General features: G+C 45.0%; 1 protein-coding gene across 1 annotated transcript in view; it reads left to right on the top strand.

The window, feature by feature from the left end:
- Nucleotides 1–11,858, top strand: part of HSPH1 (heat shock protein family H (Hsp110) member 1) — a 49,038-nt gene that overhangs the window by 28,237 nt on the left and 8,943 nt on the right. The window contains exons 8-11 of the mRNA XM_019524756.1: nt 3,097–3,325; nt 4,946–5,052; nt 6,973–7,106; nt 9,586–9,785. Of these exons, the coding sequence (XP_019380301.1) occupies nt 3,097–3,325; nt 4,946–5,052; nt 6,973–7,106; nt 9,586–9,785 (670 nt within the window). The remainder of the gene's footprint in view (nt 1–3,096; nt 3,326–4,945; nt 5,053–6,972; nt 7,107–9,585; nt 9,786–11,858) is intronic.

The raw sequence follows: 11,858 nt of genomic DNA, 5'->3' as shown, positions 1-11,858 counted from the left end.
AGGGGGGGGTGGTTAACAAGCATTCATGCCTTGTTCTTAAGGGCCTTTTCAGAAGTTGGTCCTGATTGTGGAATGGTTACCATATGCCTCTGTAACACTGTCCTCTCAGTGCACATATCCATGGAGAGATATTGCAGATGCTGTGAGCTTCCATTGTGGAGTTGAGAGAGTGAGATGATGTAAATCTCAGAATGCTTTGGCAGGAAGAGTGCTGTAACAAACAACAACTCTTGCCTCCACACCCCTGCTGAACAATACTAACTTTAAAAGTTTTAGCTTAAACATGGAAGGAATTTGACCATGTAATTAACTTTTTTTAAATCCTGGTCTTGCTCTAACCCATAGTGATAAATGGAAGTTCACTGTTTTTGTTTTTTTGGTTTTTTTGTTTGTTTGTTTTGGTTTGGGTTTTTTTCTGCAAATGCAACAATGAACATGTTGATAGAGAACTGGAGAACAGTTTCATGGGTGACTGCTTATACTGGAGGAGTTGTACTAATTTACATTTATTGCAGACAAAGTAACAGTTGGATATTTGTGCCTGGAGCTTTTTTGGAGAAGGGTTTCCACAGCACAAGACCCACCAAAACTGCCTGCATCCTTAGTCAGTTATCTCTCTATAGCAGGGATAAGTCACTTCCTAAAATGCTCACTTCACTTATGTTTGGTCTTGGTTTATAAGAATGTCTGCGTTTTTATAGCAACATGGGGGAAAATTGTATAGTAGCTGTTCATGCTCTGCCCATACTGGGACTGTCCCTTAAACGGAGTACTGTGACCAACCACTGCTGCTGCCTTCCCAGGTACAGTGCAGGCGTTATGGTCCCCACACCCAGCAGGTCCTCCTTCCCAGTTTTGCCATCTCACTGGATTGCTGCATGTTGATGCTCTTGATGAGCAGGACTCTGGGCTGGGAGGACCCTGCTCAGCTGTGTGCAGTACCTTGCAGTTTAGACTCTTAATTGTGTCTTGGTGCCAGGTTTCTTACAAGTGCTGCTCCTCTGCAGTATGCTCTAGTCGGTGTGTGCATCTACAGGAGATGAATTAGTCCAATGCACATTAAGCTACTGTACATTAGTGCAGCTGGCAAAACCCATGCTAATGTGCAGTAGCTTTAGTCCAATGTGTATTAAGCGTCATACAAACAGTTCGTCTGCATTAAAGTGCAGTAGTGCCAATTATAGCACATTAAGTTAGTACCTGTTATTATTACAGGGTACTTCTTACACTTATTCCATTTGACTAGCTTTAGTTTAAGCACCCCTGCCACCATTTTTAAGCGTAAGGATGCTACACACAAGACATGGGAAACTGCTGGGGCACAGTAACTGCCACGCTCCAGCAGACCCAGTTAATCAAGTCTGCTCTGATGTGCTGAAATTCCAGTGAGACAGAACAGTCTCCACACTTTTGTGTATAGGTGCACACAGGTACTAAACTTAATGCCCCATTTATTCTGGTGCATTAATGAATGTGTAGGCAACACTAGGCGTGTCTATCTTGGTAACTATCTTGGCTTTTCTGTTAGGAGTGCTATCATCTTCCACTGTTGGAGTATTTCTGACCCTTGCTGCTGAGACCCACCCTTGATATCTTTTTAAGGGTGGAGACTTAGAGCTGTTTAATTAGAGCCCTTCCCCTTCCTCCTTATGATGGAGACTAAATGGGACTCTGTTACAGGCACCTTCACAAACACTTAACTTCTCTTAACTTTAAAAATGTTTGTGATGGCTTAGTCCAGAGGCGGGCAATTATTTTGGCTGGTGGGCCACTTGACAAGTATTTGTGAGCTGTCCAGGGCTGCAAGGGTAGCCCTGCCCCTTGACAGGTACCCTGCCCCTTTGTTACCATAATGGGAGCAGCAGTCCTGTCCCTACCCCCTGACCTTTGCTACTGGAAATCCCTCCCCCTACCTCTGGAAGTACTCCTTTTGAGAAGAAGGGTTTGCCATCTTGGAACTAGAAAAAAACCATTATGTAATACTTATTATAACACTTTAATTTGATTTGAAAGAATATTTTTGTCCTGGCTTTGTGTGTCTGTGTAATGTGTATATAAAGGCAATTGCATAATAGCTCAAAATGAAGCCTTACTCTTGTATGCTTTGGGAGGGATGGGTATGGGGTTTGTGGGATTTGTGTGTGGAAGGAGGGAAGGGAAATGTGGGTGCATATGTATGGTGGAGTGTGCATGTGGGACCCCCCCCCTTATGAACATGACCCTCCATTGCACACAGTTCCTGCTTGCCAGTGGTGGCAGCAGGAGCTCAGGGCCAGTGGCAGGCAGAGTCCTCCAGTAATGTGGTCCTGGTGAACCCTAGGACTGCATGTGGCCAGGCCTCCGCATTCAATTGCACAGGGCATGCCTGAGCCCTGCACTGCTGGGCGGAGCTCTGCGCAATGAAGCCAGTGGTGCAAGTCATGGGACTTGGCCAGGGTGACAGGGAGGGGGGAGGAGCCAGCCCATCTCCACAGTATGGAGCCTCCCTGCCATTTCCCAGGACTTGTATGTGGCAGTGAGTGGGACCAGGCTGCTGGCTCCATTGTGCAGGGCTCCCCCTAGAGGCACATGGCTCAGGTAGAGAACCTGGGAACTGCATGTGAGCTCTGGTAAGCCTTATGATGAAACCAGGGGACCCCTGCCAACCTGGGCTGCGCACCCCTGCCACCCCACTGGCCCCAGCCCTGGGGCACTGGTGCGGGATCTGTGCTCTTGCCCAGATGCCACTTTACCTGCTGCTGCCTTTCCCCTGCTGCTTCCCTACCTTCCTGCTTGCCTGCTGCCCCTGACACCCCCTGCTGCTGCTTCTCTATCTGTGGGGCTAAGGTCAGGGCCATCCCACAGGCAAGGGTGCAAATACAGCATGAGTTGCCCCTGCAGGAGTGAGCAGTGCTCAACCCCATATAAGCACAGCAGGAACAGGCCAGGCTGGTACAGGAAATTGGGAGGGACCCACCCAGGGGCTGAATAAAATCACCTGGTGAGCCCAATCTGGCCTGCAGACAGTATTTTGCCTGTCCCTGGCTTTGTTTAATTACAACATACAGTTAAAAACAGTCGGTCAGGATCTATTCTAAAACCTCCAAAAATTTCTAGATCACAGTTTGAAGAATTATGTGCTGACCTCCTTCAAAGGATAGACGCGCCTCTCCTTTCCTTAATGGAACAAACACAGCTTAAAGTGGAAGATGTGACTTCTGTTGAGATTGTGGGTGGAGCAACACGCATTCCAGCTGTTAAAGAGAGGATTGCAAAGTTCTTTGGGAAAGATGTCAGCACAACATTGAATGCAGATGAAGCAGTAGCAAGAGGCTGTGCTCTCCAGGTACAGTATTCACAGTACCTCTTTTTCTCTTGAATCTGAATTCTTGGGCACACTGATGAATTGACCAGGCAGTTATGATGACTCACAAGAAGAGCTCTTAAAGTAACATGGGGAACATGCTGGCTGCTGCAACAACGATTGGTAATTAAAGCTGTATCACTTACTGATTGAGTGAACTACAAATGCTCACTACACATCATCTGGCTTGAGCTCTTAGGGCGATTACCAATTTTTTCCGAAACTCCTAATTCTGTCTTGTCAAAATACTTCATTCTCTCTCACCTTTCTTCTGGCCTATTCTGTTGATCCTGCTAAGTGTTTATGAAACACTTAGTTTTGAAACTCGACTGGCAAGCAGAATTCTAGACAATACAAATTAACAAAGTAAGACTCTAAGGCAGGGGTTTTCAACCAGGGGTACGCATGCCTGTGAAGGTACTTGGAAAGGGGCTAGGGGATACAGGGCGTAGGCAGGCAGCGATGGAGCACTGCCACTCACCACCCTGCGTCACCTCCTAGGAGCAGGGAGGTGAAGAGGGCAAGGGGAACAGCTCCCCTCTGTGGGGCTGCACAGGTGCTCCCAGCTGGCCACACTCCTTAAAGGTTGAAAACCCCTGCTCTGAGGCATTCAGGGCATTATCTTTTGCCACTTTTGTCATTGCTTTGGCTGTGGAATACATCTGAATTACACTTTGGAAGCACGTGACCTAGGAAGATCATCTCTGGCAGGAGTGATTTAGTTCAGCGGTTCCCAAACTGACAGATTGCACGCCATTGATTTAAAATGATACAACCTTAAGTACCACCAGCAAATTTTTGTCATATAATTACAATAAATCTGCTAATATGTACCACTGACACTGTCTGCATACCACTCGTGTTACCCATACTACAGACTGGGAACCACTGATTTAGTTAAATTTTTTATCAGCCTTTGAAAGGTATATCACCAGTATATTCAACTGGTTTATATCTAGACCCTTCTCTGCTGCTGTTTCTCACCCTCTGTGGCAGGCAATGCTTACAGTTGCTGCTGAATTTGTCCCTGCTATTGAGGCTGAGAAATGGCAGTATAGGTGGTGTGTAGTGGAGGTGGCAGCAAGTGGCTTGGGTACTGTGGAAAGGGATGCTGTGGAGAGGAGTGCTGGCCTGTGACAGGGCATTGATAGTGTGCCTTTCTCTATGAAAGGTTGCTAAGTCCTGCACTCTCTTATTTGTGGAAGTAGTCAAGTCAGCAACAACTGCAGTGGGCCACACACTTGAACTGCTGAATGCATGCAGCACAAGCGCCTGACTCAGAGGACTGAAGTTCTCTTGACAGGTTAAGTAACAAGATGAATTTAGACTAATCTTTGTTCCAATATTTATTCTGCAGCAAACCAGAATTGCTCTTTTAAAATAAAGGGCTCTTCACATTCTTCAGGCCCAACACTTGAATGTGAGGATTGTTTTTTCTCTTGGATTAAGCTCTCATTTAAACAGTTAATTTTATGCAGTTCTGTTTTAGTATAGCCAATATAGTGTGGCTTTTTCATTAACAGTTAAAGAAAAGGAAGTTTTTTTGCAGGTGTCCAACTTGCACAAATAACCAGTGGTAACAGCACTTTGTTTATCTTCCAGTGTGCAATTCTTTCTCCAGCTTTCAAAGTGAGAGAATTCTCTGTGACAGATGCAGTCCCATTTTCCATATCTTTGCTCTGGAACACAGAAGCAGATGATACTGAAGGGTAGGTAGCTTAAAATTTAGTTATCTTTTGGGTGTGGACTCGTGCATTTTAACTTGGGTCTTGATGTTCCATTGCAAAGCACTTGTCAGTTTTGACTGTGGTTTTGTGGTAATGATGTAGGATGAAAAACACTTAATTCATTCAGATTGACTTTAAAGTATGCTAATCTCCACCCAAAATATGAAGCATTTAGTAACTCATACTTGGAGGAAGCCTCTCATACCACTGGCGTTCTGAGACCACTGCCTAATAAGTAATATTATTTCATTTTCCTACATTAGTCTGTAATCTTTCTTAACTAAGCGGTGATGTAGAAGAGCTAATGACTACAAGACTTAGCTTGTTATGGCTTCCTACTGCTTCATTCTGATTCTTGCATTGCTCAGAGCGAGCAAGCAGGAAGGTAAACATGGTAGCCACAGCAAACTACTGTCTCTGATTCAAGCGGGGCTAATCGGAGTGGTGAAACTGTACCCCTTGTTGCAGTACTCTTCTGTAGGATCCCTGCTATGTCAGAGTAGCAAAGTTGCAGCTGAAATGATAGAGATGATGACAGAGACGGTGACAAACTAACAGATCTGGCAATACTATACCAGAATATTTGCTGTTCCTTGGAACTTCCATCTGTCTGTCTTGCTAATCATTTCCTAAAGAGAACTATGTATCAAAGGTCAGTTGTAATCCTGTTTACCCAAAACTGGCCAATGTGAACTGCAAGTCAGCCACTTTATTCCAAGTAGTAAAGCGTTCTCTACTCTTATGCTAAAACTGTATTAATGCTTCCAGTGCTGCAGGATTCCATTCCAACACTGCTGACACAAAGGGCGCACATGTAGTAAGCTAGCTGTACTGTGCCATACCAACAGAGCACCATTTTATACTTGGTGTGTGGGGTTTCCATGCAATACTGGGTAAAACCACTGTAGGTTAGGCTGGCCAGAAGTGCAGCTCTCGATTTATACAGAGAGATTTAGATGAAGGTAAGTTGCCTACCCCTCCTAGGGGCTTCACTGGCCTGTCTAGATTGGGAGGAGTAATATGATGGGACCATCTTTCCTGCTGTCGTGGTTCCTGATGATGTGGTTTTTGTGCTTTCACGTTAATAGTTGGTGACTAGGGGAACAGGATCTGTTCCTTATCCTGAGAGAGTAGATAAAGTAGGAGAAGTTGCTGGTTCCCCGTCTCCCCTCATGTTTTTTCATCAGCCTGAGTTTATTCATGTCCTTTTCTCATCCAGAACTGCTGTATACAATCTAGAAATTGTTCCTTTAGCAGGCAAAGCTTCTGAAGATAAATTGTGTTCCCAGTTTTCTCAGAAATGTGCTTTCTGTGGCAGCTAACTTCTCACCTAGCCAGGTTTCCTAGACTAGGGTTCAGCAAGGAGGGGGAGCAAACTTCTTGGAAATGGGAAAGAATTAAACTGGCAAAGTGGAGGCAAGAGCTTAGAAAGCAGAAGAATGCTGGATGCTCCAGTTGCTTGTTCTGTTAGAGCAAGAACGGAGGAACGTTCCAGTGTTTGGGTTCTCTTGACTGAGCCAGAGAACGCAAATTACCAGGCAAGTGGGAATATAATCAGCTTTTAAGATTCCATGATGAAGCATGTTACAGAAGGGCAAATTACACCTTCAACTATATTTCAAAGGAGTAGAAGGAGATTTGACTAAAACTCAAGTTATGCAGGTCTGTCAATTTCCTTCCCATAACTAAACTGGATTGCTCATGAGATTCTAATGGGAGTGAAGTGTGATAGTTTAAGCATAAAATTAAGTTACTGCTTGGTGTATAGTTTTATAGCAAATATGGATTTTTGGAAATATTCCTGAAATATGATATGTCAAAGTATACAACATTTCTCCAAGGAAGTTTGAGCCAGTCAATGCTGTTCCAGTGAAAATAACTCTTATTTGATATTGAATATAGGGTTCACGAAGTCTTCAGCAGAAATCATGCAGCACCTTTTTCTAAAGTCCTCACCTTCTATAGAAGAGGTCCATTTGAACTGGAAGCTTTCTATTCTGATCCTAAAGTTGTTCCATATCCTGAGTCAAAGATTGGTAAGTGATTGTCCTGATGAAGTGGCACTCTCCTGTCTTAAATCATTTGGTATAACTTTATCACTGCTTTAACAAAGACTGTGTAATGTTTATATGTACAACAGTTGTATTGCATCGTTGGATTTGTGTAGTCTTTGATATCCAGAGATTTGGTTTTAATTTGGCCCTGTTTACATGAGATTGAGTCAAGATTTAGTTTGGTCTCTGGTAGCCTTTTCCAGAGTGCAAATTAAAGCATGCTAAGAAGTATAGCAAACTCCCATGCTTGCAATTGTACTGCATAATCATTTTATCTTAAAGAATTTTTTAATGTTTCTATTAGTCCAATTTTCTACCTTGCATCACAGCAGTCTGATTTTTAAAATGTCCATAAACCCCTCTCCTGAAAGCAAAGCTTTGGCTTTGAATTCTCTAGTGAAGGTGAAATGACTAGAAAATTAAAAAAGCTTTTGTTGCTTTTATTCTTGTAGGGTTTCCTTGTAATGTTTAATCCAAGTTGTTCAGGGTTGTGTGTCTGGTTTTGGGTTTGGGTTTTGTTGGCTTGGCCGGGGGGTGGGGGAGTGCTTCCATTAGCCTTGGGTTGGTCAGGCCTGCTCAGGCCACCTTTTGATCCATGAGAACTGAAGTCTTCAGAGGGCAGGGAGTGTGTACAGCACAGCTGCTGCCATCATGGGCAACCAGTGCTGGCACACGTGCATGCAGCAGCAAGAGCAATGGAAAGGAGTAGTGGCAGGACAGGAGTCTGAGCCACAAATTGGACAGTCCTGATCTAGAAAACTAATTTGGAACTCTCATTCCTAAGTAACTGTTATAACTTGCCCTAGTTGTTAGTGCGTATCTGTATAGTGTGTGTATGTGTATATACAGGAAATATTCTTAAATAAGTCCATTCTAAATCAAGTTGCATAAACCCAAAGCTGTATATAGCCTTAGCCAGTTTTCTTTCTTAGCTTCCCAATACTTATTTAAAATTTTTTGAGTGTTTTAGCTCATTTTGACTCCTGTATCAAAGTACATTATTAGACTTTTCTATTCCTATTAGAGTTAAAACTGGAGTAAGCTTATTTTTTACATGGTTCTATATTGAACATTAACTTGCAGAAAAAAGATACTCATTTCTATCTCTCTATTGGTTTTAGCCCCTTGCTTTAGTAAATTTTGTAGTCCTTTTTATCACTCAGTACTGACAAATGCAGGCTACTGTACCTGGGGAGGAAGAACCAGCAGCATACCTACAGGCTGGGGAACTCCCTTCTTGTCAGCACAGAGGCAGAAAAGGATCTTGCAGTCATTATAGACTCCAAGATGAACGCAGTCAGGAAGGCTAACCTCACCTTGTGATGCATCTGTGGATGCATGACGAGCAGGTCCAAGGAGGTGATCCTCCCCCTCTATATGACATTGGTCAGGCCACAGCTGGAGTACTGTGTGCAGTTCTGGGCGCTGTACTTCAGGAGGGATGTGGACAACATTGAGAGCCTCCAGAGGAGGACCACTTGCATGATCAGGGGTCAGCAGGGCAGGCCATATGAGGAGAGGCTATGGGACCTGAACCTGTTCAGCTTCCACAAGAGAAGGCTGAGAGGGGATCTGGTGGCCATCTATAAACTGGCCAAGGCAGACCAGCAGGCAGTGAGAGTCCCTGTTCCCCCAAGCACTGCTGGGAGTAACAAGGAATAACAACCATAAGTTGACAGAGTAGATTCAGGCTAGACATCAGGAAGCACTACTTTACAGTCAGGGTGGCTAAGATCTGGAACCAACTTCCAAGGGAAGTGGTGCTTGCTCCTACCCTGGGGGTCTTTAAAAGGAGGCTAGATGAACACCTAGCTGGGGTCATTTGACCCCAGCATTCTTTCGTGCCCATGGCAAGGGGTCAGACTTGATGATCTGCTCAGGTCCCTTCCGACCCTACCAACTATGAAACTGTACAGCTCTCTACAATTGAGTTTTTATTTATTGCTTATTTTTCATGTCTTAAATTCAGTGTCTAGAAATCCCATTCTGGACACTGAAAAAATGCATCTGCCCTCAAACAAGCTATTATTAATTGGCTGAATTTTACCACATATTTGTACATTATCATTAGAATTAAATTACTTTCAAAACTGAGATTGGCACAAGTGTTGTATAAGCATAGTCTGGATTACAACATTTCTATTATTAGTACTGTTAGATTCTGGGCTGAGGCTGGAAGCCTGGAATTTCAGGGGGAAAAAATGTGTCGTCTTTCTATTAGGCATGTCTAGCATGAGATGAAGTTAAAACTGCAACTGCATGTTAAGGTAACTTATGCTCCCCCTTCCTGTTCCCATTGTTGATGGGTTAAGAGTTCCCTGTAACTTCTGTTACCCGAGCTAGTCCTCATAACCTTTTGCATTTTCTTTCCATAAGATGCATAATTCTATCTAGTATGACTTTTACAGGGAACATATGTAAAATAATACCACATGAACTCTTGGTCAACCTTTCTTTTTAGGTAGATACATTATCCAGAACATCGCAGCTCAGAAAGATGGAGAGAAGTCTAAAGTGAAAGTCAAGGTCCGTGTGAACACCCATGGCATTTTCAGTGTGTCTACTGCATCCATGATAGAACAAGTTAAAGCTGAAGAGAATGAGAATCTCAATGCTGAGGCTCAAGTAGAATCTCAGAACCAGCAGCCTTCTGAAGATGATGTAAGTTGGCTTGTTCTTTTCTATAGTTATTAAAAAATAAAGTAAATTCTCATATAATGGCATAAAGAATTCTGCTAAGCTGTTGCAGGCTGCATCAGCACCTCCTCCCACTCCCCTCCCAGCAACTCACCAAAGCTCCCTGTGTGGGATGGGGCCACAGGACAGGTGGGCAAGGCCAGGATTATAGGGTGGGAGTTTGCATCAGTGACGGTGCAGGACTGGGGCAGAGCCATGATCCACTGGCTGTACACCTCTGACGGGTGCCAATTTCTGGAGCCAGGGGGAGGCAGGGAGGAGATCATAGCTCTGCCCTGACCCTGTGCTGTCACTGCCCCAATATCCTAGACCCCAGATGCAGCTTTCCACCTGTCTGCAGCCCCATCCCAGCTGTGTGCCCTGCCCGTGAGGCTCCCAGCTGGCCTCCATGGAGACCACGGGATTGCATGGCAATGATTGTAGCTCTGCTCTAGGCCTCAGCTCCACACTGACCCCACGGCAATCCCAGGGTCTCCGTGGAGACTGGCCAGCAGCTGCATAGGCAGGGTGTGTGGCTGGGATGGAGCTGTGTGTGGGTGGGGAGCTGAGTCTGGGGCTGGGGCCAGAATCTTGGGGCAGCAATAGTTTGGGGCTGGGGCAGAGTCGGAATTGTTCCCTGCATGCACCTGCCTACAGAACCCATGCCTGTTGCAGGGACGTGCAGACAGCAGATCATAGCTCTTGCTCTGACACTGGCTCCACACTATCACCACCCAAAGATCCCATGGTCTCCCCAGCCCCTCTCACCCATCTTGTTTCTAGACGCTGCTCTCTGCCAGCCTGTGGCCCCATCCAGGCCCCCATTTGTGGGTGTGGGGCGGACAGGCTACGGTGCCCAGACAGTGGGGCTGGATCCAGCAGTGGCAGCTGGAAGAAGCCACCACTGCCAGCCAGGTTTGCCCAGAAATGGAGTCCGGCCACTGTGCACCTGAGGACGGCAGGACTGGCCACACCCTTCACAGCCCAGGCTGCTCCTTAGTTCTGGACTGGCCAGGACCAAGGGACCTGCTGCAGGCCAGACAGAATCATTTGGTGGGCCATATTGGGCCTGTGGGCTGTCTAAGGCCTGTGGGCAAAGTACATGTGAGAACTTGTAGCTTTAGGAGCAAACAAAACCTAGAAAGAGAGAATCTCTCACTGCTTCCCTGAAAAACATCTGTACTCTAAAACATGTTTATGCCCCATTCCAGAAAGTCTGACACTTTGAGGAAACTAGAATGATGCATCTGTATATACATCAGATTCATAGATGAAACACTTTAGGGTCAAGTTGTAGTATGTCTTCAGAGATTTGGGGAGTTACAACTTTCTAGGGTTGTTGGCATATACCAAATAGGGAAAACTTAACACATGACTGAAAATGAGTAGTCGGAACTAAATCTTGATATTACAGGGATGTAAACGGGTATTAAGTATTAAATTTATACAGAGGGAAAACTAGCTTTTTCTAGTAACACTGACAAGGATGATGAAGGGGGAAGAACCCTGTATTAAGATGAACTTAATTCTCTGACACTTTGATTGCAAAGTTGCTACTCAGTAAAGTGATCTTCCATTTGGGAAAGTAGTAACGCAGAGTTGTCACCACCCAACTGCTAGTCTTTCCTTTGCTCAGGCATCTGATGTGTGCTGTTACCCAAATTACCAGTAGCCTACCCACAAGGTTACCTGTAAGGGGCATTAACAGGTCTACAGCCCAGCCTTTTATTTGCTTGCATTTTAAGACACAAAAATAAATGTTTATCCCAAAGTCTACCTGGCTACTTGTGACAGCACAACATAAATTCTCACCTATACTGGCTGGGGAGACTCGGGAGGTGGGAGCAGCAGGTCTTTTTGAATTTGAGTTTTCCAGATTCCCCTCCAGCCTATGCCTGATATTTATAGATGGCTGGTTGTAATATTCTAATACAGGAATTTTCAACTAGGGGTACTTGGGGTGGCTTCAGGGGGTACTCAGCAGTGGGCCCTCCCACTGCTGCTGACGCTTCTGCCACCAGCACACTAGCCAATTGGCTGTGGGGACCTCCCCCCCCC

This window comes from Gavialis gangeticus, unplaced genomic scaffold, assembly GCF_001723915.1.
Source record: "Gavialis gangeticus isolate Ggan-Ray unplaced genomic scaffold, GavGan_comp1, whole genome shotgun sequence".
NCBI classification, from domain to species: Eukaryota; Metazoa; Chordata; order Crocodylia; family Gavialidae; genus Gavialis; species Gavialis gangeticus.
The sequence above is the reverse complement of the archived record's forward strand: the minus strand, read 5'-3'. Positions and strand labels throughout refer to the sequence as shown.